The 27207-nt window shown below is 43.6% G+C and overlaps 1 protein-coding gene across 6 annotated transcripts in view; it reads left to right on the top strand.

Annotated features, from left to right (window-relative positions):
- Positions 1-482: 482 nt before the first annotated feature.
- The window catches only part of CUL2 (cullin 2), an 89112-nt gene continuing 62387 nt past the window's right edge, over positions 483-27207 (top strand). For 2 of the 6 annotated variants that reach the window (XM_025397104.1, XM_025397106.1), the window contains exons 1-2: positions 735-936; positions 20457-20597. In XM_025397104.1, the coding sequence (XP_025252889.1) occupies positions 20479-20597 (119 nt within the window). In that variant the 5' untranslated portion in view covers positions 735-936; positions 20457-20478. Of the gene's footprint in view, positions 689-734; positions 937-1211; positions 1220-17787; positions 18041-20456; positions 20598-27207 lie in introns of those variants that run through there. The other 4 variants (XM_025397101.1, XM_025397107.1, XM_025397105.1 and 1 more) reach the window with 3 other exon arrangements.

Below are 27207 nucleotides of genomic sequence, written 5' to 3' on the forward strand. Positions count from 1 at the left end.
CAAGGGAGGAAAACGCTTCAAACTGATAGGCTTGGGGCTTGGTGAAGGTGGGCTATTAGTGACAAAGATGTGAAGTTTCTTTATCGAAAATACATGTATGTCCAAGAAGTTCTCTGTAGATAAAAACTAACTAGAAAAAGAGTTTGTCAGAGAGGAGTAGTTTTACTAATATATTTTTGATCATTTGCAAAGCCCATGGAAGTGTGTGGCAAGACGATTGTGGTGTCTTAGGATATTCACAGAGGTCTGAAACAAGGAAAACATACTTCTGTTGAAAGCACCATTCCAACATATTGTTATTATCAGTCCCTGGACTAACGGGTAGTGAGTGGGTACTGTGTCCATCAGCTCAGCGAACCGCAATTGCCTCATTGACAGCAAGCCCAGCAAGGAATCACTTGGAATATTAATTTTCGTGGCCTTTCGCAATCACATGAAGCTTGGCTCCCTGCGCTTGCCGTAATGCGGCCTCTACCATTGCTTTCCGGCGGCGGGGGGGGATTTGGCAGCAGCGGAAGAAGGAGACCGGAGGGTGTGTTTTGGGGAAAGCCGGAGGCAGAGGAGGACGACTGTTTTACGAATCCCGTGATCGGCCCGTCCTTCTCCCCTTTCCCCCCTCCCTACCGCCCCTGTCCCGCCGGGCAGCGGTGGCGGCCTTGGACTTCGCTGTCTTTCCTCGCGGAGACAGGTGAGTGTCGGCGCGCGGGCTCTCCGGGCTTCGCTCCCCACCCCCCGCGTCTCCAGGGCCGGTGGCGGCGGCCGGCCGGGGAGGCGGCCTCGGCGCACAGTAATGGCAGCGCTGTGAACAGGGGAACGCGAGCTGACAGCCGCCGCCACCGCCTCCGCCCACCTTCCTCGCCGGGGCTTCGTCTTTCACTCCTTCGGGCTGCCTCCCCCTCCCCTTGTCCCCTGCCCCTTGCCCTGCTTCTGCAGAAGGTAACCCCGCTGAGGGTCGGGGAGCCGGGCTGCAGGCGCCGGGAAACTTCCCTTCCCGGTTAATGGGTGGCGGGGCTGGGGCGGAGGAGAGGAGTTGGGGGCGACGAGGTGTGGGGAGAGGGATGAAACGGGGAGGCCCGGTAAGATGGTATCCTGTAAGTGACCTCGGCTCCCCAGAGCGCTGACCCCTAAGCCCTGCCACCCCCTGGACTGGATCCCGGGCCTCCCCAACCCGATCTTGGCCGCCTCTCCCGCGGCCCCATTTTCCTCCGAAGGAGGGAAGGTGAGAGTGCGTGTACTCTTCTAAATATTTACGTGCTCACACGAATACACAACTCTGTGTGTTTGTGTGTGTGTGGGGGGGGCATCTCATGCATCCTTACCACGACTGTTTTCACTTTTGTTTCTGCAGACTGCAAAGATTGATAGCTTTGGGGAGGAGTATCCTACGTGCATGCTAGCTAAGACCTCTTGTCTCAACACTTAGGGTCTGGTGAAATAAGATCCTCACAGGCTTTCTAGCACTTGCTTACCCTCTAGGGAGTCTGGACCATTCCCTACCATTACGTGCAAGCAAATAAAACATCTGTGAATTGCAGACTGTTATTAATGTTAAGCCCACAGTTGAAGGCCAGTACCCTGGGCGTTTAAATTTTGAAGATAAGATGCAAAATATTAACATTCGCTATAGATTGTGACTGTTCAACATAAACGTCTTTGAACTAGACCTGGCCCAAGCCTACCTTCGTAGTAAAGTATGGGAAGTAATCAATTTGATCTGATTGACAACTGACTACATAATAATCGCTTAAAAACATTCAAAACACTGTTGCCTACCCTTTAGAATCTTACATCCCTTTTCAAGACAAACACATGAACATAAATTAGCTATACTTTTCTTCTTTTGCCCATATACAGTATCTGGAAGATGCTTCCAAAAGAGTCACGTGAGGTAACAGAAGTACACAGTTTTTTTGTTTTGAGATGGAGTTTTGCTCTTGTCGCCCAGGCTGGAGTGCAGTGGTGCGATCTTGGCTCACTGCAACCTCCGCCTCCCGGGTTCAAGCAATTCTTCTGCCTTAGCCTTCCATGTAGCTGGAATTACTGGCATATGCTACCACGCCCGGCTAATTTTGTATTTTTAGTGGAGACGGGGGGGGGTCTCACCATGTTGGCCAGGCTGGTCTCGAACTCCTGACCTCAGGTGATCCCCCTGCTTAGGCCTCCCAAAGTGCTGGGATTACAGGCCTGAGCTACAGCACCCAGCCCACAGTGTTTTGAATTACTTGTTTTTTTCAGTTGCTGTTTATGAGTTGGGGGAACATTTCTACAATGTGCATGCACATAGCGTAGGAAAAATTCCTTTTCAATTGCCTTTTGAGTATTTGGATGTTCTCCTGCATCTGAAATACTCTCCATTCTCCATCCTTTCTGGTGGCTTTAAGTGTTCTATAATTGTGAAGATTATCCATGTCTTTTACCCTCAGCAGTTTGTCACTAGATTAAATGTTACGGACCTTCTTTAAAGTCGTTTTTGTGTTGTCTGTCAGTTGACAAGTATTTATTAAGTACCTGATTTGTCAAGCAGTGCTGCAGGCATTAAAGATACAAGGGTAAACAAGACACATTACATTTTTTTTTTTTTTGAGATGGAGTCTTTCTGTCACCAGGCTGAAGTGCGGTGGCACGATCTCGGCTCACTGCAACCTCTACCTCCCAGGTTCAAGCAGTTCTCCTGCCTCAGCCTCTTGAGTAGCTGGCACTACAGGTGCATGCCACCACGCCCGGCTAATTTTTGTATTTTTAGTAGAGACTGGGTTTCAACCTGTTGGCCAGGATGGTCTTGATCTCTTGAGATCGTGATCCACCCTCCTCAGCCTCCCAGAGTGCTGGGATTACAGGCGTGAGCCACTGTGTCTGGCCGACCCATTAAATTTCTATCCTCGTGGAGTGTCAATTCTGGCTTGGGATGGAGAGACAGATGGTAAATAAGAAGTAATCTCAGAGAATAAGTGCTGTGTGGGAAATAAGGTAAGGAGTTGTGGTAGTAATTGGGGGATTACTTCAGATACTGTAACCGGAAAATACCTTCCTGAGGTAAAGTTTGAAATTCTGAGGGAAAAGTTTTCCTGTTTTAGGGAGGAGCAAATGGAAAAACCCTGAGGTGCTATCAAACTTGGATCCAACAAACTGAAATTGGCTTAAGGTGGACCCTTATAGAGATTAAAGGTGGGTCCTAGCCAGGGGCTGGATCATGTTGGCTTTTGTTCTTATGATACATTAAAAGGCTTTTGGAACTCTTCTAAACTGGGAGTGATAAGGTCTGATTGAGAATCAGACTCAATTGGAGAAGAGGAGAGATGCAAGGAGACCAGTGAGAAGAGCAGTGGCTGTGGAGGGTTAAGGTACAATTGAAAGGTTTTGAGATTTATTTTGGAGTTGAAGATACTTATTGAAATTGTCATGTTTTAGATGAGCATGCAGTGGGACAGGGATCATTCCCGGGTTTTTGGCTTCCGCTGAAGAATGATGATGCTGTGTACTGAGATGAAGAAGGGTGGGGGGAAGCAGGCTGTTGTATGGGATGGGGTTGGGTTGGACATGTTAAGTTGGATCTCATTGTTCAAGTGGAGGTGAGAAGTAGGTGATTGGAAAGAAGTGTAGAACTTAGTGAGAGGTTGAGGAGTGATTCACTCATTCAACAAGGGCTTCTCAAGCACCAGCTTTAAACTAGATGTGTGGATATAGTAGTTTAAAAATCTCTGGCTTCATGGAACTTAACTTCTAGTGAAGAGAGAAAGATGGATATGGAGAGTCCTCAGCATTTATTTATTGGTACGCTAATGTTTTTAACAAAAACTATATTCACGTGACTCAAAATTTAAAATGTTAGTCTGGGCAACATGGTGAGACCACATGTCTACAAAAAATAATTAAAAAAAAATTTGCCGGCCGGGCGCGGTGGCTCAAGCCTGTAATCCCAGCACTTTGGGAGGCCGAGACGGGCGGATCACGAGGTCAGGAGATCGAGACCATCCTGGTGAACACGGTGAAACCCCGTCTCTACTAAAAAATACAAAAAAACTAGCCGGGCGAGGTGGCGGGCGCCTGTAGTCCCAGCTACTCCGGAGGCTGAGGCAGGAGAATGGCGGGAACCCGGGAGGCGGAGCTTGCAGTGAGCTGAGATCCGGCCACAGCACTCCAGCCTGGGTGACAGAGCAAGACTCCGTCTCAAAAAAAAAAAAAAAAAAAAAAAAAAAAAAAAAATTTGCCAGGCATGGTGGCATATGCCTGTAGTACCCACTATTGGGAAACTGAGGCCAGATGCCCAGGTTGGAAGTGGCAGTGATCTATGATTGCCCCACGGCACTCCAGCCTGAGTGACAGAGTGAGACCCTGTCTCTAAAACAAACAAACAGAAAACCAAAATATACAACTGTTAATAGGGAATAGAATGAAAATCTCTCTCCACTTCTTGTACCCTTGTCATCCAGCTTTCCTTGGAGCCAAACATTGTTAGCTGTTTCTTAGATATCCTTGGAAAAAATATTTGTGGACATATAAGCAAATATTGTCCCCACTTTGCAGAAATGGGTTTGACATTTGTATTTTTTAGAGTGTTAAGTAGTACTTAAGTTACAAAATAGGATGAGAACACAGAGAATGTAGAAAGAAGAGGAGAAAACTGGAGTACTGCAGTGTATTCTGATTTGGTCCCTGCCCTTGTTAAGTTCATTTGTTTGTTTGTTTATTTATTTATTTATTTTGAGATGGAGTCTTGCTCTGTCACCTAGGCTGGAGTTTGAATTTTTAGTAGAGATGGGGTTTCACCATGTTGGCCAGGCTGGTCTCATTAAGTTTTTGACCTACAGGTGTGGAGTTGTTTAAAAGCTGTTTCCGGCCAGGTATGGTGGCTCAGGCCTGTAATCCCAGCACTCTGGGGGGTTGAGGTGGGTGGATCACTTGAGCCCAGCAGCTTGAGACCAACTTGGGCAACATGGCGAACCCTGTCTGTACAAAAAATATAGAAAGTAGCCAGGTGTGGTGGTGCATGCCTGTAGTCTGAGCTGCTAGGGAGGTTGAGATGGGAAGATTACTTGAACCGGGGAGGTGGAGCTGCAGTGAGCCACTGTACTCCAGCCTGGGTGTCAGAGCAAAGAGGGACTCATTGTGTTACCCAGGCTGGTCTCAAACTCCTGGGCTCAAACAATTCTCCCACCTCAGCCTCCATAAGTGTTAGGATTACAGGTGTGATCCACTGTGCCCGGCCTTATTTCTTTTTTCTTTTTTTATTTGAGACGGAGTTGCTCAGGCTGGAGTGCAGGGGCTCAGTCTCAGCTCACTGCAGCCTCCGCCTCCCGAGTAGCTGGGACTACAGGCACCCTCCACCACTCCCAGCTAAGTTTTGTATTTTTAGTAAAGACAAGGTTTTACCATGTTGGCCAGGCTGCTTGTTTCTTTATTTTTATCTTTTTGAACTTTCATTTTAGATGCAGGAGGTACACACGTTGGTTTGTTAGCTGGGTATATTGTGTGATGCTGAGATTTAGGATACAATGATCCCGTCCCTCAGGTGCCGAACATAGTACCCAAACGGTTTTCCACCCTTACGCCTTTCCTCCCTCACTGCAAAAAGCTGTTTCTTTTTGTGAGACTTTACAAAAGTTTGCACTGTTTCTTTTGTGTTCTACCTTATCTGCCTGTTCTTTGTGTATTCTGGAAAAATGTCTGGCTATGATTGAAAGCAATGTTTCATATGCACTATCAGTTTTGGGGTTTTTTTGAGATGGAGTCTCGCTCTGTCTCCACCTCCTGGGTTCACACCATTCTCCTGCCTCAGCCTCCCGAGTAGCTGGTACTACAGGCACCCGTCACCATGCCCGGCTAATTTTTTGTGTTTTTAGTAGAGACGGAGTTTCACCACATTAGCCAGGATGGTCTCTATCTCCTGACCTTGTGATCTGCCCACCTCAGCCTCCCAAAGTGCTGGAATTACAGGCGTGAGCCACCGTGCCTGGCCCAATCAGTTATTTTTATTTTTATTTATTTATTTATTTTTTTGAGACGGAGTCTCGCTCTGTCACCCACGCTGGAGTGTAGTGGCGCGATCTCAGCTCACTGCAAGCTCTGCCTTCCAGGTTCACGCCATTCTCCTGCCTCAGCCTCCCACGTAGCTGGAACTACAGGCACCCGCCACCAGGCCTGGCTAATTTTTTGTATTTTTTTAGTAGAGACGGGGTTTCACCGTGTTAGCCAGGATAATCTCAATTTCCTGACCTCGTGATCTGCCCGCCTCAGCCTCCCAGAGTGCTGGGATTACAGGTGTGAGCCACCACGCCCAGCCAGTTATTTTTTATTATTATTTTTTGAGACGGAGTCTCGCACTGTCTGGGCTGGAGTGCAGTGGCGCAGTGTCAGCTTACTGCATTCTCCGCCTCCAAGGTTCAAGCGATTCTCCTGCCTCAGCTTCCTAAGTAACTGAGATTACAGGCTGCCCAACTAATTTTTTTGTATTTTTAGTAGAGACGGGGTTTCACCATGTTGATCAGGCTGGTCTTGAACTCCTGACCTCTTGATTCACTTGCCTCAGTTTACCAAAGTGCTGGGATTAACAAGTGTGAGCCACCACGCCCGTCCTACTATCAGTTATTTTTAAGTAAATTGATGACAGGATCGGCCCTGGAATCTTAATATTAGGAAGACTTATGACTGGCTCATGTTAAATCTTAGAAGAACAGGCAGTGATTTGGAATGTTGTGAGATTTATTACAAGTTATTGATCTATGAGATGTATGACTGAACCCTCTCTCAGTCATCAGTTAATCACAATATCTATTCAGAGTGATTTGGCTCTGTGCCTGGGTTTGAATCTTAACAGTAATGTATCTGTCATATTGCAGTTAGCATAATCTCTGGGTTACCTTTAAGAATGTATAGATTTCTATGTCAGTACTTTATATTTGGCTTTTCATTGGGAAAGGCTTATTGGAGACAATTCCTTTGATTCTTAAAAGTTTTGAGACAGTAGTATGTTAGGTTAAGATTGTCGTGTTGAATCTGTAGAAATTTTTGGGGTGTCTTGAACCCTGTTGATTTTTCTTTTGGAGAAGGAGAGGTGGGGTATTTTCTTTTGCTTTAAGGTGGGGTATTGCCTTGTTTGCTTGTTTATTTGAGACAGTTTCACTCTTGTCACCCAAGCTGTAGTGCAGTGGCCCGATCTCAGCTCAGTGCAGCCTCTGCCTCCTGGGTTCAAGTGATTCTCCTGCCTCAGCCTCCCAAGTAGCTGGGACTACAGGTGTCTGCCCCCAAGCCTGACTAATTTTTGTATTTTTAGTAGAGATAGGGTTTTGCCATGTTGGCCAGGCTGGTCTTGAACTCCTGACCTCAAGAGATCCGCCCTCTTCGGCCTTCCAAAAGTGCTGGGATTACAGGCGTGAGCCACTACACCTGGCCTCTTTTATATAGTTTAACATTATAAATAATATTAGTTATATCTATTAATTCAGTGACTTAGTCTTTTTATATTGTAGGTTGCTTTTCAAAGAATGAAACATGGATTTACCATATGTAAATTTTAAAAAATATCTTAGCCTTGTTTTAATTCAGTTGAAGGAGAGAAAGTACAGGTTATACTCCAGGCTGGTTTTGAACTTCTTGGCTCAAGGATTCCTCCTGCCTTGGTCTCCCAAAGTGTTGGGATTACAACAGGCATGAATCACTGTGACCCGCCTATGTTTTATAATCTAATCCTATCAGTATTTTCTTGTTCTGATTTGTTCCAGTTTTGACCTTTAGTTTAGCCTGTGTCCTTTCGACATGCCCCCCACCCTCATTTTGTGGGGGGAAAGCACCTTCTGTTTTCTGGCATCATAGATGTTCTAGGTTCAACTTGTATTTTTTCCTGCTTCAGCCTTGGAATCAATCACTTTTCCAAGGAGGAGCTCTGGTTCCTTTTATTGGAGAATAATATTTAGAAACCAAGATCTAAGTTCTATGTGTGCTCATTGCCACTGTGGTGTCATTGCTCCTAGGCCCTTCTCAGTGAACAGAGCTAGAAATATAGGTATATTCATCCATGCATACACAAACATCTATGTGTATATCCTTTTATCTGCATGTATATGTGTGTTTGTGTATTCAAAACCATGAGTTTGTAAATGATGCCTTTGACTACAATTCATTACCACAGGATTAATGCTTGCCTTGCCCCTTTATTTATAACTGCTGTTCTCTGACAGTGGGAAATAGAGGATAACTTTCTTTTTTCTTTTTCTTTTTTTTGAGATGGAGTCCAGCACAGGCTGGAGTGCAGTGGCTCGATCTTGGCTCACTGCAACCTTTGTCTCCTGGGTTCAAGCAATTCTCCTGCCTCCACACCTGGCTAATTTTTGTATTTTTAGTAGATACGGGGTTTCACCATGTTGGCCAGGCTGGTCTCGAACGCCTGACCTCAAGTGATCTGCCCGCCTTGGCCTCCCAAACTGCTGGGATTACAAGCATGAGGCACTGCTCTCAGCCAAAGATACCTTTCTAATAGTCATAGTAATTATGTAAGTAGTGTATGGTTACCAAAATAATGAATAATGTGACATCAAGAGAAAGGTCCCCAAGTAGTCCTGAGCCTTCAGAAAAATTTTATCTCAAAATAATATTTCTCTTTTATTTGATAATAGTCTGTCTGAACCAAAAATATTTTATCATCATAGTTCCAAGTATTGTTTTGATTAGAATGCATCCATTTAAAAATTTTTAGAGAGCATTTTGCAGTGAGATTCAGATACTTCTCTGATATCAGAACTTTGTACCTGTGATCTAGTTTTTAAGCACTTAAAACATGCATAACATAAAATTTACCAATTTAACCGTCATTAAGTGTATAGTTTAGTGGTGTTAATTGCATTTACAGAGTCATTGTGACCCTCACCACCATTTCCAAAACCACCATTTCCAAAACTTTTTCGTTACTAGACAGAAACTGTGCAACCATTAAGCAGTAGCTCCCCATTTCCCTTTCCCCCAGCATCTGATAACGTCTCATCTTCTTTCTGTCTTTATGAATTTGCCCACATATATACTTTTGTTTAAGTAGGACCATAAGATATTTTTCACTTTGTGTCTGGTGTATTTGACTTAGCATAATGTCTTCAAGGTTAATCCTTGTTCTAGCATGTATCTGAATTTTTTATTTTGAGAGACAAGGTCTGGCTTTGTTGCCCAGGCTGGAGTGTAGTGGTGTGATCATAACTCACTGCAGGCACATTTTTTTTTTTTTTTTTTTTTTTCAGTCAAGATGATGTCTTGCTGTGTTCCCAGGCAGGTCTTGAACTCCGGAGCTCAAGTGATCCTCCCATGCTGGCCTCCCAAAATGCTGAGGTTACAATCTTGAGCCGCCTCACTGGCTCTCTTTGGGATTATAAACAGGAGGTGTCAAGAAAGTTGCTAGAGGGATAATTGATATGCATCTGCCATAACTGTATCCCCTGTTTAATTATTCTTCCGTGCCTGTGTCTTCTATAGCAGTGTCAGGACATAGGTTTTAATGTATTATATAGAAGCCAGCAAATACAGTAGATTGTAGTGGTGCGGTCACATCTTGGGCTCAAGCGATCCTCCCATCCCAACCTCCCTTGTAGCTGGGACTACAGGTGCATGCCACCACACCTGTCTAATCTGTTTGTATTTTGTAGAGGCGGGGTTCACCATGTTGCTCAGGTTGGCTGCGAACTCCTGGGCTCAAGCAATCTGCCTGTCTTGTCCTCGCAAAGTGCTGGGATTATAGGTATGGGCCACTGCACACAGCCAAAAAATGTGTTCTCAGTGTTTCGATAATTTGTGTAAAGGCTGGTTGGTTCTAGCTTTGTCTAGTATTCATACAAAATGGGCTTGCATGTCATGAGGGACTCAGAAATTCAAATTCTCTAACTTACCTGAGATCGGGGATACATATATGAGAATAGTTTTTAAAAAAATGTTGGTTGGTTTCTTAAATTCATTGACTAGATTATTGAACAAAAAATGAGAAAGCAGGTGAAAATGGCATTAAACTTCAAGCTGATAAGAGCGATGTGAAAAGTTAAAGTACAGACTGTGCCGGCTTATATGGGAGTCTAAAGTTCATTGCGGAGAGGGGTCTTTTATTCTGGTGCAGTGGGTTTATTTTTGGAAGCAGGTAGCTGCTTTTTTGAGACAAGATCTTGAACTTTTGGCCCAGGCTAGAGTGCGGTGGTGCCATTGTAGCTTACTGTAACCTTGAACTCTCCCTGTGCTCAAGCCAAGCTCCCACCTTAGCCTCCTGAGTAGCTGAGACTCCCTGCGGGCATGTGTAACCAGAGGGGCCCAACTACTGTAATTTTATTTTTTGTAAAGACCAGGTCTCTCAGACCTCTCACCAGGTCTGTTCACTCTTTTTCCCAACTCATTTCTTTTTTCAAAAAACATACTACTGGGCGGGCGTAGTGGCTCACACCTGTAATCCCAGCACTCTGGGAGGCCGAGGCGGGCGGATCACGAGGTTAGGAGTTTGAGACCAGCCTGATCAACATGGTGAAACCCCATCTCTACTAAAAAAAAATACAAAAATTAGCTGGGCGTGGTGGCACACGCCTGTAATCCCAGGTACTTAGGAGGATGAGGCGGGAGAATGGCGTGAACCCGGGAGGCGGAGATTGCAGTGAGCCGAGATTGCGCCGCGGCACTCCAGCACGGGCAACAGAGCGAGACTCTGTCTCAAAAAAAAAAAAAAAAAAAAAAAAAAGCAAAAAACGTACTACTAGAAATTCCATGCTGGGTGCAGTGGCACATGCCTATAATCCTAGCACTTTGAGAGGCTGAGGCTGGTGGAAGCTTGGAAGCTTGAGCTCAGGAGTTCAAGACCAGCCTGGGCAGCATAGTGAAACCCCATCTCTACAAATACAAAAAGGTAGCTCAGTGCAGTGGGTGTGCCTGTAGTCCCAGTTGCTCAGGAGGCTGAGGCGGGAGGATCACTTGAGCCCAGGAGGTCAAGGCTGCAGTGAGCCAGGATCATACCACTGCACTGGGCGACAGAACAAGACCCTGTCTCAAAAATAAATAAATAAATAAAAGTAGGAATTCTAAAGCAGGAGAGTCATGATGGAAATGATGTTTGTGGAGTACTTAGAGCTCTGTGGGTCAAACCTTACTGCAACAAAAAACATTGCACCCTTAATCTCCAAGTAAGAAAGGGAATTCTTTCTTACATCCAATGGCTTGCTCATTTGATACAGCAAGATGAAAATGTTTAGATGCATTCTTGGAGCTTTTTTTTTTTTTTTTTTTTTCTGAGATGGAGTCTCACTGTGTCACCCAGGCTGGAGTGCAGTGGCCGGATCTCAGCTCACTGCAAGCTCCGCCTCCCGGGTTTACGCCATTCTCCTGCCTCAGCCTCCTGAGTAGCTGGGACTACAGGCGCCCGCCAACTCTCCCGGCTAGTTTTTTGTATTTTTTAGTAGAGACGGGGTTTCACCGTGTTAGCCAGGATGGTCTTGATCTCCTGACCTCGTGATCCGCCCGTCTCAGCCTCCCAAAGTGCTGGGATTACAGGCTTGAGCCACCGCGCCCGGCCTCTTGGAGCTTATTTTAATATTAAATGATGGCAACATGTTTGGTCAGTGTGCACCACTGGGAGCTTTGGGTCCACCTATGGAAATGGAAAATAATGCCAAGTTAATACGGTATTCCACCTGCCTGCCTCCCTTATTCGCAGTTTTGTTTTCTGCATTTTAGTTACCCGTGGTCAGTGGGGTCTGAAAATATTACATGGAAAATTTCAGAAATAACTCATAATTAAATTCTGTACTGTCCTCAGTAGTGTGATGAAATCTTGCACTGTCCTGCAAAGACATGAATCATCCCTTTGTCCAGCATCTCTACGCTGTCGATGCCTCCTACCATTATTCACTTAGTAGCTGTCTTGATTATCAGATAGACTGTTGCAGTTTTGCAGTACTTGTGTTCAAGTCACCCTGATTTTACTTAATAAGGGCCCCCAAAGTACAGGAGTAGTGATCCTAGCAATATAGATACACCAGAGAGGCTTCTGCCATAGAGTGCTTCCTTTATGTGAAAAGTTGAAAGTTCTCAATAAGGAAAGAAAAAAATAATAGGCTGAGGTTGCTAAGCCCTAAACAGGCTTAATAATAGGCTGAGGTTGCTAAGCTTACTAAACAGGTCTAGTAAGAATTTTTTTCTTTCTTCACAATTATGAAGGAAAAGAAATTGTGAAGAAAGACATTCTTACTAGTTTTGCTGTCAAACCTCAAACTGTAAAAGTGATAGTTACATTGTGTAATAAGTGCTTAGTTAATTTGGAAAAGGCATCACACTGGTGGGTGGAAGACATGAGCAGAGACAAGTTCCACTTGATGGCAACATACTGTGCCAGAAAGCATTGAGCCTATTTGAAGACTCAGCAAGGGATCCCCAGAAACGAATGACACCAAGCCATGTAGTCTAAGTCAGGGACGGTAACACATTCAGGAATACAGAAGGTTAGTAGTAAGTAGCCTAATGCCGACCTTCTGATGCCTGTGTCACTCACCTTACTTCATCTTATTACATAGGCATTGTATTTTCTCACACCTTCACAAGAAGGGCAAGTACAGCACAATGAGATATTCTGAGAGACCATACTCATGTAACTTTTATTATAGCATATTGTTGTAATTGTTGTATCTTATTGCTAGTTATTGTTAATCTCTTACTGTGCTTGATTTATATATTAAACTTCATCATAGGTATGTATGTATATGGAAAAACAGTTTCAGGCATCCCTGGAGATCTTGAAATTTATCCCCTTGGATAAGGCAGGGGACTACTGTAAGGCTCTTTATTGGATCTTAAGTATTTTCTCATTTTGTGCATTTAGAAGGAAATCTGCTCTAAGCCTATCGAGTGGCATTTAAATTGTGGTGTCTTAACTATCTGAAGTCAGTTTAAAGCACTCTATTACATCTTACTGGTAATTTTTGGATGCCAGATTTTTATTGCTGCTGATGATCAATACTGAAATAAATCATCATTCAGGAGTTTTATTCACTATAAAGAGAATCAAAATAGTAAGAGGTTAGCCATTTACATTATTGATAATTATACTTTTAGAAGGTAAGTAAAATACGAAACACCAAAATCAATCTTTTGAGAGACTGTAACTTTTACCTGCTGAAGTTATCTAAATTGTTTATTTTTGCTCCAGCAAGTGAGTTCACAGGAACAAATCTCTTTATATGAAAAAAGTCGGGCTGGGTGCAGTGGCTCACGCCTGTAATCCCAACACTTTGGGAGGCTGAGGCAGGGGGATCACCTGAGGTTGGGAGTTTGAGACCAGTCTGACCAACATCGAGAAACCCCGTCTCTAGAAAAAAAAAATACAAAATTTCCCCGGTGTGGTGGCGCATGCCTGTAATCCCAGCTACTCGGGAGGCTGAGGCAGGAGAATTGCTTGAACCTGGGAGGTGGAGGTTGCAGTGAGCTGAGATTGTGCCACTGCACTCCAGCAGCCTGGGCAACAAGACTGAAACTCCATCTCAAAAAAAAAAAAAAATTTCATCTGATCTTAAAAATATATATATATTTTTTATTTCTGCTATTAGTAATTTAAATTTTTGGGAGGTGGACATTTTGTCAGGCTATGTTAACATATCATATTTAGGGACAGTACTATGTGTTTTGTGAGCTCTCCTACAACTTTGGAAACCTAAAACTCACAGGAAAGTTAAGATTCTCAGAAGGGAAGAAGGTCAGTAACACCTTTCAGTTAGTAAGAAATGATGTGCTTTCTCCCCTAAATTTATGAAAATATTAATGATGTTTATGAGGAGTAGGATTTTTAAATTCCTTTATTATGGAAAATTGTAAACACATACAAACAAAAGAATACTGTAATAAATCCCCATGTCCCTGTTATTCATCCTTAACAGTTATCAACTCATGAGCAAGCTGTTTAATTGTGAAGCAGATTTCAGACAGCATATCAGTACATCTGTAAATATATATTTTTAATACTATTTTTATTTCTTTTCCTTTCTTTTCTTTTTGAGACGGAGTGTCACTCTTGTTGCCCAGGCTGTGGAGTGCAGTGGCACGATCTTGGCTCACCACAACCTCCACCTCCCAGGTTCAAGCGATTCTTCTGCCTCAGCCTCCTGAGTAGCTGGGATTAGAGGCATGCACCACCACACCCGGCTAATTTTGTATTTTTAATAGAGACAGGGTTTCTCCATGTTGGTCAGGCTGGTCTCGAACTGCTGACCTTAGGTAATGCGCCCGCCTTGGCCTCCCAAAGCGCTGGGATTACAGGTGTCAGCCACCACATCTGGCCTGATTTTTATTTCTTTTTACTTTATTATTATTATTATTTTTTGAGACGGGATCTTGCTCTGTTGCCCAAGATGGAGTGCAGTGGCATGATCTCGGCTCTCTACAACCTCCACCTCTCAGGTTCAAGCGATTCTCCTCCTCAACCTCCTAAGTAGCTGGGATTATAGGCAGCCACCACCACACCCGGCTAATTTTGTTTTTGTTTTTGTTTTTGAGACGGAGTCTTGCTCTGTTGCCCGGGCTGGAGTACAGTGGCACGATCTCGGCTCACTGCAAGCTCTGCCTCCTGGGTTTCTGCCATTCTCCTGCCTCAGCCTCTGGAGTAGCCGCCCACAACCACACCCGGCTAATTTTTTTGTATTTTTAGTAGAGACAGGGTTTCACCATGTCGGCCAGCGGGTCTCGAACTCCTGACCTCAAGTGATCCATCCACCTTGGCCTCCTGAAGTGTTGGGCTTACAGGCGTGAGCCACTGCATCTGGCCCCAACTATACTCTTAAGAGAAAAAGGCAGATACATAAGAATCTGAATAGTATACCATTTATGTAAAACAGATGAAAAAAAGATCATGTTTGTGTTATGTAAAAGGGAATAACAAATCACATATATGTGTAAAATACGCCCAGGAACATATAACATTTATTGCCTCTGGTGATGGGAGGTGGCAGCCAGGGTGTACACGGGAGTGGTGGGGGAGAGACTGAGATTTCAGAATTTTATGCTAAACGACCATGGGGATGTATTAATACTTATTTCCACTTCATCCCCATTAAATTGCTCTAAAATTTTTGGTAGGATTTTTATAATTCATTTTTAAATGTATAGCAGCTTTATTGAGATATACATCACATACCATTCAATTTACCTATTTGAAATATATAATTTAGTGGTTTTTAGTATATTCCCAGAGTTTTGCAACTATCATCACAATCAACTTTAGAGCATTTTCATCACCCCGTTGGCAGTCATTTCCCATTTTCCCCCCAAGTTCCCTAGGCAACCACTCGTCTACTTTCTGTCTCTATAGATTTGCCTATTCTTGATACTCCATATAAATAGAATCATACATTATGTGGCTATTTTGTGGCCCTCTTCATTCACTTAGTAGAATGTTTTTGAGAGTCATCCATGTGATAGTGTGTATCAGTACTTCATTTCCTTGTATTGCCAAATAACAATTTATTGTATGGATATATTGCATTTTATTTAACCATTTATCAGTTGATAGACACTTGAGCTATTTCAAGGTCCTTTATGAGTAATACTGCAGTGAACATTTGTGTACCAGTTTTTATGTGAATGTGTTGTATTTCTCTTGGGAGTTTTATTTCTCTTTATACTTTCGGAGTGGAATTACTGGGTCATATGGTAACTGTGTTTTATAATTCACTTTTGTAATTATTACTGACAATCATGCATATTTAGAAATTATGCTGTGAGGAAATCAAATCTACAGGTGTTTTCAAATGTAACAAAAATGTTGCAAATATATTAACGTTGACATATGTTTTCTGGAAACAAGTAATTAAATAGAAATTTTTATTTTGTAATTTTTTTTTTTTTTTTTTGAGACGGAGTCTTGCTTTGTTGCCCAGGCTGGAGTGCAGTGGCGCAATCTCGGCTCACTGCAAGCTCCGCCTCCCGGGTTCACGCCATTCTCCTGCCTCAGCCTCCCGAGTAGCTGGGACTACAGGCGCCCGCCGCTGCGCCCGGCTAATTTTTTCTATTTTTAGTAGAGACGGGGTTTCACCATGGTCTCGATCTCCTGACCTTGTGATCCACCCGCCTCGGCCTCCCAAAGTGCTGGGATTACAGGCGTGAGCCACCGCGCCCGGCCTTATTTTGTAATTTTTTAAAATGTGGAGCGTGTGTGTGTGTGTGTGTGTGTGTGTGTGTGTGTGTGTGTGTGTGTTTTAGGGCCCGTAAGTGGCCCTAGCCACTGTACCTGTGTGCCTAAAACCCCATTGTTGGAAGAGTGGAACTCACAAGAAAGCTAAAGGGGACTGTGGTGATTTCAGGAGATTTGGATTTTTGCAGTTACTTGATGGGACACAATCTGAGTGCTCATGGGAATCTTATTAAGGCACAGGAATGAAGAACAAGACTGATTTAGGAGTTGTTTGACAGCTTGGGAGGTAGAAGTAGTGTGACTGTTGTCCTCTTTCTTCTTTGCTGTGTCTCTTTCACATCCTTATGTAAACTTTCCCTAAATGTTATTACTAAGCAATTTCAAGGAAACAAATAAACTTAATTTTCCTAGTTATGTGAGCTTTCTGCTGGGGAAGCAGAGAATCTGATAGACTGTCTTAGCATACTTCCTGCTATTGGTTTGTCAGTTTTTGGTGTATTTCAGGAGGCTGGTGCTTCTCGCACCTTGGCTTCCAGATTTTCTGTCCATCCAAGCATGTATTGTAACTGTGTATTTTCCTATAGTACCAGAAATCTATCAGTCTCAACAGAGAAGTCAGTGTCAGTCTGATTCCATAAAGCAAAAAAAGTCTCTGCAACTGTTAAACTAATTTACAAGCAGTATGTAAAAAAATGATTCCATTTTATAAGAGGAGAAAGTGAACGTGAGGGGAGCATTGCCAGCTTTTTAGTATGCAGTTACAGAATTGTCCCCACTCTCAGAAACACTCAGGTAATTTCAGTTCAGAGTGATGAAGTGCTCTGATAGAGGAAAGTGTGGAGTTCTCAGATAATACCTATGCTAGGACACCTTACCTAGCTTAAATGGTCCAAGAAAGTTTTTTTTTTTTTTCTGAGACGGAGTCTCGCTCTGTCGCCCAAGCTGGAGTGCAGTGGCGCGATCCTGGCTCACTGCAAGCTCCGCCTCCTGGGTTCACGCCATTCTCCTGCCTCAGCCTCCCGAGTAGCTGGAACTACAGGCGCCCGCCACTGCGCCTGGCTCATTTTTTGTATTTTTAGTAGAGACAGGGTTTCACCATGGTCTCGATCTCCTGACCTTGTGATCTGCCCACCTCGGCCTCCCAAAGTGCTGGGATTACAGGCGTGAGCCACCACGCCCGGCCCAAGAAAGTTTTTTAAAAGCAGATGTAGGCCAGGCACAATGGCTCACACCTATAATCCCAACACTTTGGGAGGTCAAGGCGGGCGGATCACTTGAGTCTCAGGAGTTCAAGACCAGCCTGGCCAACATGGTGAAACCCTGTCTCTATTAAAAATACAAAAATTAGGGTGTGATGGCTCACACCTGTAATCCCAGGTCCTTGAGAGGCTGAGGCAGGAGAATCACTTGAACGCGGGAGGCGGAGGTTGCAGTGCACTCCAGCCTTGGTGACAGTGGAAGACTCTGTCTCAGGAACAAAAACAACAAAAAGCTAATGGACCAAGTCCCAAGACTGTCAGTGGGAGTTAGGTGGAATGGGTGGAGGGGGCAGCTAAGGAAAAGAAGAGCACTTCAGGTAGAGAAAATAGGAAGGGTAAAGGCAAGTGTATGAATCAGGCTGATGTGTTCAGTGATCTCTAAGCAGAGAGAAGTTCCTGGATTATGATGTCACGGTAGGGAGTACCAGGAGGAGAGGAAGCTTGGGTGCCATGTTGCAGTTGAGCCTAAACTGAATACTGTCTATAGAAGGAAACAACAAACTTCATACTTTATGTACAAAGTAACATGGCCAACTTTTTGACTTAGGTAGGTTATTTTTGTGTCTTTGATAAGGGCAAGGTCTGAGATTCTGATCTTGAAGTCAAGAACTTTGTTTTTGTCCATTGTATCCTCAGCGCTTGGAATGGTGCCTGGCAAGGAGTAAGTATTCACCAAGTATGTTAGTGAGGCAGCATGGTTGCACACAGCAGCCAAGAGCACCGGCTGCAGCGCGGGTCTGAATCCTGATGCCACCATTACATAGCTTTGTGACCTTAAGCAAGTTTCTGAATCACCTGTGACTCAGATTTCTTATTCAGAAAATGGGGAGAACACGCCAGGCACGGTGGCTCGTGCCTGTAACCCTAGCACTTTGGGAGGCCAGGGCGGGTGGATCACTTGAGGTCTGGAGTTTGAGACCAGCCTGGTCAACATGGTGAAACGCTGTCTCTACTAAAAATAAAAAATTAGCCGGGCGTGGTGGTGGATGCCTGTAATCTCAGCTACTTGGGAGGCTGAGGCAGGGGAATCACTTGAACCTGGAAGGCAGAGATTGCAGTGAGCCGAGATTGCACCATTGCATTCCAGCCCAGGCCGACATCAGCGAGACTCCGTCTCCAAAAAAAAAAAAAAAAAAAGAAAAGAAAATGGGGAGAACGGTGGGACCTACCTGTCAGAATGTTGGAAGGATTAAATGAGTTTGCACAGGGTACTTAGACTAGTGCTTGACTCACAGTACACACAATGTAAATATTAACAGCTGTTACTATTTCTGCTGAGGGCCTGATTCTGAAAAACATTTGTGGGGCTACACAGGTATGGATGGATTCAGGAAATACTCATATGCACAGTTGATGATAGGATGTGGTAAACAAGGAAGGGAAGGAGGCATGGTTAATTCCCTTATATAGAGCTTAGGAAACTCAGTAAGTTCTCCCACCACCTCCTCTCCCACCTTCCCAACTTTGCACGGTAAAAAATCACTCCTAATCTGTTCTAGATAGTTCAGGAATGAGTTGAAGGCCAGGAGGTGGAGGCTTTGGTATGTTGAGGAAAGAGGATGTGATTCAACATGGCTTACCCTCTTTTGGATATTTGGTTTTTCTCTGATCTTTTTCATTCTTTTCCATGGAGTCTGTTCCTGAACTGTCTTCTCAGCTGGGAACGCAGAAGGGCCTCTCCCAGTCCGTGACTGGTGGTGTGGCCGCCGTCCTCCCCACTCCCTTTGCTCGTTCTCTTTATGCATCATTCCCTCCTCCCATTCTCTGCCTCCCCTTTCCCCCATGGTGGGGGACAAGAGAAAAGATGTTTCATCCTTTTTTGGCCTTGGCTACAGACTAGGTTGGTGCCTCACAATCCTGCTAATGAGGGGAGACTTGAGGGAGGTTGTTAAAACATTTGCCAGAAAAATGTTCCTTTGAGCAATTAAATTTAACTTACAAAGTTTCTCTTTTAATTCTGATCATCTGATGTGATATTGAGAAAGATTTAGAATCTAGCTTGAACCAAATTTCTGTAACCTTGGGACCCTTTTGTTCCAGAAACCAGCTAATTCCTAAATGCAGTTTGTCTGTGAGGCAGGAGTCTTTGAACTCCCTTAAAAGCTCATTCAGGGCTCACGCCTGTAATCCCAGCACTTTGGGAGGCCGAGGCGGGCGGATCACGAGGTCAGGAGATCAAGCCCATCCTGGCTAACACGGTGAAACCCCCGTCTCTACTAAAATTACAAAAAATTAGCCAGGTGTGATGGCAGGTGCCTGTAGTCCCAGCTACTCGGGAGGCTGAGGCAGGAGAATGGTGTGAACCTGGGAGGTGGAGGTTGCAGTGAGCCGAGATTGTGCCACGGCACTCCAGCCAGGGCAACGGAGTGAGACTTCGTCTCAAAAAAAAAAAGCCCGTTAGGTTCACTGGAGCCAGGGGTTCCATGCTAGAGCCATGCTTTTCATTAGACCTGGGAAGTAGATATCCCAAGAATCTGGGAAGGAGCCTTAAGCTCTCCACTATAAACCTGACATTTCTTTGGAATCTTTTTTTAATCTTAAAAGGTCATGGGAATTTTATATTCTACTCTGTAATTCATCCCTGTTTGGTTTAATATAAATGTAAATTTCTTCCCTAATCTTATACCAAAACTGATGCTCCAGGAAGGTAAAACCTTTCATTTTCTTGTGTTTTCTCATATTCCCTTGCACGCTACCTCATTCCCCACTTTCAGGAGTGCAGACCACAAGGATTTGGGGCCAAAACCTTTCAGTTGAATGTCCTGCATTATTTCCCATGATGGAAGTTGGCTTGTTAAGTGGGTTCCCGTTTCTTTCCCTCGAGATATTAAATGAGGACTATAACTCTTTGAAATTATACCCTTGATCATAAATAATTTGTACTAGAAGCTTTCCATTTCCTAGAGTTTGTAATGAATGTAAATAGTCTATGAAATTTCTTGTCTGGATAGTCATGAAAAGATGGTAGCTTTCTCACTCCTTGCATATATCATGCTATTTAATTATGTAGTGCTTTAAAAACAAATTACTAAGCTTATGGAATTAATGCTAACTTTGTTATTGTTTTTAATTGACAGATTTCAACACTACACTTGCACAATGTCTTTGAAACCAAGAGTAGTTGATTTTGATGAAACATGGAACAAACTTTTGACGACAATAAAAGCTGTGGTCATGTTGGAATATGTCGAAAGAGCAACATGGAATGACCGCTTCTCGTATCCTTTTAATGGCAGCTCGATCAGTGTTCTAAAATTGATAAACTTGTTGAAAAGTGAGAAGATGTTCAATGTTATGGAGGAACTTTCCCATGTAACTATTTTCTAATATATTATTATCTACATTTCCAAGTTTGTCACCTCTTTTATGGAAATCAGTATTTGATAACCTTTCATTCAACAAGTATTTATTGAGTACTTAGTATCTGTCAAGGACTACTTTAGGCTTTGGGAATACAGTTGGTGAACAAAAAAAATTCCTTTCTATTATAAAAATATAAACAGACACTAAGCAGGTTAAAAAAAAAATCTAATGTCATTGCTTTTAAGAAGAGGTCGTGATAAATGAAAGCAGGATAAGGAAGTGGGGGAGGCTTGGAGTACCTGTGTGTGTGCTGCTCTTTTAGAATGGGTGGCCAAGGAAGGCCTCCCTGAGGATGGTGACATTAGAGCAGAGACTGGAATGCAGCGAGTGAGCAAGCCATGTGATTTTGGGGGGAAGAGTGCGCTTGGTGGAGAGTGAACAGCAAGTTCAGTGACTGGGGTGGAAGCGTGTTTTTTTTGTTTTTTTGGTTTTTTTGAGACGGAGTCTCGCTCTGTTGCCCAGGCTGGAGTGCAGTGGCGCAGTCTTGGCTTACTGCAAGCTCTGCCTCCCAGGTTCACAACATTCTTCTGCCCTAGCCTCCTGAGTAGCTGGGACTACAGGTGCCCACTACCATGCCCGGCTAATTTTTTTTTGTATTTTTAGTAGAGACGGGGTTTCACCATGTTAGCCAGGATGGTCTCTATCTCCTGACCTCGTGATCCGCCTGCCTGGGCCTCCTAATGTGCTGGGATTACAGGCATGAGCCACCACGCCCAGCTGGAAGTGTGTTTTTCATTAGATTGCCTACATTTCTGAATTGAGAGCTTTATGTAACAATGCAGATTGGTGATTTCTCTAGGATACCCTGAAGCCTAATTTCCTGCATTCCTTCATGACAGTGATCTGCTGGACCTAACTAGTGCTGCCCTCTCTAGTAATCTTCTGGGGCTACAGAAGGGCTGCCCTCATTATATGGGGCATACATTCTTTAGAAAAGCTCTGATTTCATAAGATAGTGGTTCAGCTTGTTCTCAATGCCTAATTCAGTTGTTAATATTAAGCTGAATGTGGATACAAGAACAGTAAAGTTCTTTAGACCAACAGAAAACCATTTAATTCCTTACAACTCCAGTAGGCAGTAAGGGAAGTTTATTAAGCCAACTATGTTCTGGGCACTGAAGACATGTAAAAGGGTGATGACATTTCGGAAGGCTTCATAGTTTGCAAAGATCTTTTATATTTTTTATGCTATTTGATATCTCAAGTCCATCAGATCAGTGGTGCAAAAATAATTACTTGACTGTAACAGATGAGGAAACTGATGTCAGAGGTAAGGGACTTACTTGTCCTGGGTCACACAGGTAGTAATTGATGGAGCACAGACTTGAATATAGTATCTTAAACATCCAATTTCCCATGCTTTCTAGTATATCTAGAGGATAACCAATGCAGATTTTGCGTTTGAATTAGATAGCTAATCTTTCTGTGGAACCTTATGGATTGGGGCAAGAATCTTAATAAAAGTTGAAAAAGTGTTGCCACTTGTATAAGTGTTGCTACTTGTGAGATTGGTCTAGGCATGTTTTTAGGTGCTTTTAAGGATATTGTAACTAAAGGAGCAGAGAGGGAAGAGGAATTGGTTATAGATGACTACAAGACGAGCAAGAGGAGGGAAAATGAACAGGAGGTAAATAAAAAGTAATTAAAATGTGTTCCTCATCGTTGTACAGAATTGACAATTTCTTGGTTTTTAAGTAGTTTTGAAATAGATTACTTCCCTGGAAAGTGACCCCTTCAGTCACTTTATTTCTCTGATATTATTTGTTTGGTCCATCTAATATGGTTTAGTTATTCTTTTTTTTTTTTTTTAATCTTTACTTTTTAGAGACAGGGTCTCACTCTGTCACCCAGGCTGGAGTACAGTGGTGTGACCACAGCTCGCTGCAGCCTCAACCTCCTAGGCTCAAGAGATCCTTCCACCTCAGCCTCCTGAGTAGCTGGGACTACAGGCATGTACCACCACACCTAGATGATTTTGTTAATTTTTTTCTAGAGATGAGGTCTCACTATGTTGCCCAGGCTGGTCTTGAGATCCTGGGCTCAATCACTTCTCCTACCTTGGCCTCCCAAAGTGCTAGGATTACAGGTGTGAGCCACCTTGCCCAGCTGGTGGCTGGGCCAGTTATTCTTCACTTGATCCTGAATTTTCTTTTCCCCCAAAATAAAAAAAAAGTCTGCAAAAGTAATGATTAAAGAGTATAGACCGGGCACGGTGGCTCATGCCTTTAATTCCGACACTTTGATAGGCCGAGGTGGGTGGATCACGAGGTCAGGAGTTTGAGACCAGCCTGACCAACATGGCAAAACCCTGTCTCTACTAAAAATAAAAAAATTTGCCGGGCGTGATTGTGGGTGCCTGTAATCCCAGCTACTCGGGAGACTGAGGCAGGTGAATTGTTTGAACCCTGGGAGGCAGAGGTTGCAGTGAGCCAAGATTGGGCCTGCACTCTAGCCTGGGCAACAAGAGCAAGACTCCATTTCAAAAATAAATAAAAGGCTATGTTACTGATTGTTATAAGGTAAAATTCCATCATTTTCCCTGTTATTTTGCCCAAGAATATAAAGTTCACTTCTGACCCTTAATATCTTTTTTTTTTTTTTTTTTTTTTTTTTGAGACGGAGTCTCGCTCTGTCGCCCAGGCTGGAGTGCAGTGGCCCGATCTCGGCTCACTGCAAGCTCCTCCTCCTGGGCCGACGCCATTCTCCTGCCTCAGCCTCCCGAGTAGCTGGGACCACAGGCGCCCGCCTCCGCGCCCGGCTAATTTTTTGTATTTTTAGTAGAGACGGGGTTTCACCATGTTAGCCAGGATGGTCTCGATCTCCTGACCTTGTGATCCACCCGCCTCAGCCTCCCAAAGTGCTGGGATTACAGGCGTGAGCCACCGCGCCCGGCCCCTTAATATCTTAAGTAGAAATTTTAAGGGCCATACAATGTAAATATTTTGAAAAGGAAAAAACAGGTCCCCCCACATTGTTTCAAATATGCATTATTATTTGAACTTTTAGCATACATTTGTGGGGAGTGTGGGTATATATATAACACAAATATGGACAAATTCATAAAATACACTGTTGCACAAATAATTATAATGCAAGCAATTACGTTATCAATAGAACATTGAACAATAGAACATTGTCAACATTCACTATAACCCCCCCCGAAACACGTGACCCTCTAAGTTCACAATCCCACCCGTTTCTCTAGGAACTAACTACTATCTTGATTTTTGTGCCTGTTGTTTTTGTGGTTCTTTTTTTTTTATTAGACATAATGCAGTGATCTCAGCTCATTACAGCCTCCACCTCCCAGGTTGAAGTGATTCTCATACCTCAGCCTCCTGAGTAGCTGGGATTAAAAGTGCCCACCACCATGCCTGGCTAATTTTTGTAGTTTTGGTAGAAATGGGGTTTTGCCATGTTGGCCAAGCTGGTCTCGAACCCCTGGGCTCATGTGATCCAGGCACTTTGGCATTTCCGAAGTGCTGAGATTACAGGTGTGAGACATGGCTCCCAGCCTTTTGTGGTTCTTAAATGGTGAATTCTTTGATTCTTGGACTTTATATAAATAAAATTAATAATAATGGTGAATCTTGTTTTTTTTTTTTTTTGTGGCAGGGTCTCTGTTGCCCAGGTTGGAGTGCAGTGGTGTGATCTTGGCTCGCTGCAGCCTCCACCTCCTGGGTTTAAGTGATGCTCATGCCTCATCCTCCCGAGTAGCTGGGATTACAGGTACATGCCACCATGCCTGGCTAATTTTTGTATTTTTGGTAGAGGCGGGGTTTCACCATGTTGGCCAAGCTGGTCTTGAACTCCTGATCTTAAGTGATCCCCCCCTGCCTCGGCCTCCTAAAGTTCTGGGATTACAGGTATGAGCCACTATGACCAGCCAATGGTGAATTCTTTGATTTTTGGACTATGTATAAATAGGCTGTACCTGGCCCTGTTCTGGTTTACTTTTACTCAAGGTTTTCTCTCTTTTAGTAGCTGTTAGGACAGATTTCCAGACTCCAGCAGCATAATGTAGACATTTTCCTACTTGAGGAGAAGTGGCATCTAAAAGGTTATAGTAGGTCCAAAGTGATTGTTAGGGGAGACTTAATATTGCCTTCCCTCAACGTATTTCTTCCAGGTAGAAAAATGAGTTCATCCTCCCACCATTTAAACCCAGGCATACTGTTATCTTCATTTGTTTTTGTTTGTTTGTTTGTTTTTTTCTGAGACAGAGTTTTACTCTTGCTGCCCAGGCTGGAGTACGATAGTGTGATCTTGGCTCACTCCAACCTCTGCCTCCTGAGTTCAAGCGATTCTCCTGCCTCAGCCTCCCAAGTAGCTGGGATTACAGGCATGTGCTATCACACCCGGCCAATTTTGTATTTTTTTTAGTAGAGACAGGGTTTCACCATGTTGGCCAGGCTGGTCTTGAACTCCTGACCTCAGGTGATCTAGCTACCTTGGCCTCCCAAAGTTCTGGGATTATAGGCGTGAGCCACCACACCTGGCCATCATTTCTAGTTTATATTCTATCAGGCATCTCTTTCAAACATAGACCAATTTTGATGTCATTTGAAAATATTGAGGCAGGTAATCTGTATCCTTGACACTTTTCACAAGTGTTAGAAGGAGAAGGTCTTAGCCATGGAGTCTGTACATAGCAGCCCATCATTCTTTCTTGGATTTTACCAATGGGGAAAGATTTTATCTATAGTCAGGTGTGTTTGGTGCATCAGCAACTGCCTCACCCTATTCTAAATTGTATCAGGCTAATTGATATTTGTTCACATTGATTCACTAGCTGTACACTTGAAAATTTTTGATTTAATTAGTCATTTTTTATCCTTGCTTGCTAATTCATGATTTCATAGATACCGCGTTTGTATTCTTTCTCATTAGAAATGTCAGCAAATCTGGCGGGGCGCAGTGGCTCACGCCTGTAATCCCAGCAGTTTGGGAGGCTGAGGCGAATGGATCACCTGAGGTCAGGAGTTCGAGACCAGCCTGGCCAACGTGGTTAAACCCCATCTTTACTAAAAATACAAAAAAATTAGCCAGGCATGGTGGCGCTCAACCATAATCCCAGCTACTCGGGAGGTAGGCAGGAGAACTGCTTGAACCTGGAGGGTGGAGGTTGCAGTGAGCCGAGATTGTGCCACTTCACTGCCTGGACAAAAGAGCAAAACTCTGTCTCAAAAAAAAAAAAAAAAAAAAAAGTCAGCAAATTCCTTTTTACTGTTAATTTAATTTAATTTAATTTTTTAATTGTCAAATCCTTTTTTGGTTGTCTTACCATTTTCAATTTTTTAGATAACCTTTACTTTTACTCCATTGCAAAACTCTTACTGTTTTTGACCCACAGCATAATAGAGTTCATCCTGTTAAATCTCAAAATTAAGCCCAATCATAGGAAACACCTTTTAATAGAGAACATGAAATAAAATAAATAACTTTGCTGCTGATTAGGACTATCTTTTGGTTGCAGCTAAGAGCTTTCATTCTGGAACAGCTTAGTTTCTGACTGAGACATTTTTAAACTGGAAAGTTCATAAATAGAAGAGTTTTTGTATTCTGGCTCCCTAAAAAATGACTTAGGAAAAGATAAGTCTAGTGAAAGAATGTTTAAGTTGAAATCTGACCTCTAGTTATTTTGTGTTTTGTTTTTTTTTTGAGATGGTGTCTCACTCTGTTGCCAGGCTGGAATGCAGTGGCGTGATCTCGGCTCACTGCAACCTCCGCCTGCCAGGTTCAAGCAATTCTCCTGCCTCAGCCTCCCGAGTAGCTGGCATTACAGGCATGTGCCACCACACCCGGCTAATTTTGTGTTTTTAGTAGAGACAGAGTTTCACCATGTTGGCCAGGATGGTCTTAATCTCTTTTTTAAATTAATTAATTATTTATTTATTTTGAGATGGAGTCTTGCTCTGTAGCCCAGGCTGGAGTGCAGTGGCGCGATCTCGGCTCACTGCAACCTTCGCCTCCTGGGTTCACGCCATTTTCCTGCCTCAGCCTCTCCAGTAGCTGGGACTACAGATGCATGCCACCACGCCTGGCTAATATTTTTGTGTTTTTAGTAGAGATGGGGTTTTACCATGTTAGCCAGGATGGTCTCAATCTCCTGACCTCGTGATCTGCCCACCTTGGCCTCCTAAATTCTGGGGTTACAGGCGTGAGCCCCCACGCCTGGCCTCGATCTCTTGACCTTGTGATCCGCCCGCCTTGGCTTCCCAAAGTGCTGGGATTACAGGTGTCAGCCACCATGCCCAGCGAACGTTTTTTGTCTTTTAAAGTGTCTTGTCTATAATCGAATCATAGCTGAGTGTTGGAGGTTGAAAAGCTCATTTTCATAGGTGTTCTTCATAAGGGCTAAACATTTCCTGGTTGGTTGGATATTTAAATAGGTTAGAGAAAAAGAACATATTTAATTGGTTAAAATTATACAGTGGTTTGAGACCCAAAACTATGGTGAGTTAA

Source organism: Theropithecus gelada, chromosome 9, assembly GCF_003255815.1.
Source record: "Theropithecus gelada isolate Dixy chromosome 9, Tgel_1.0, whole genome shotgun sequence".
Taxonomy (NCBI): Eukaryota; Metazoa; Chordata; class Mammalia; order Primates; family Cercopithecidae; genus Theropithecus; species Theropithecus gelada.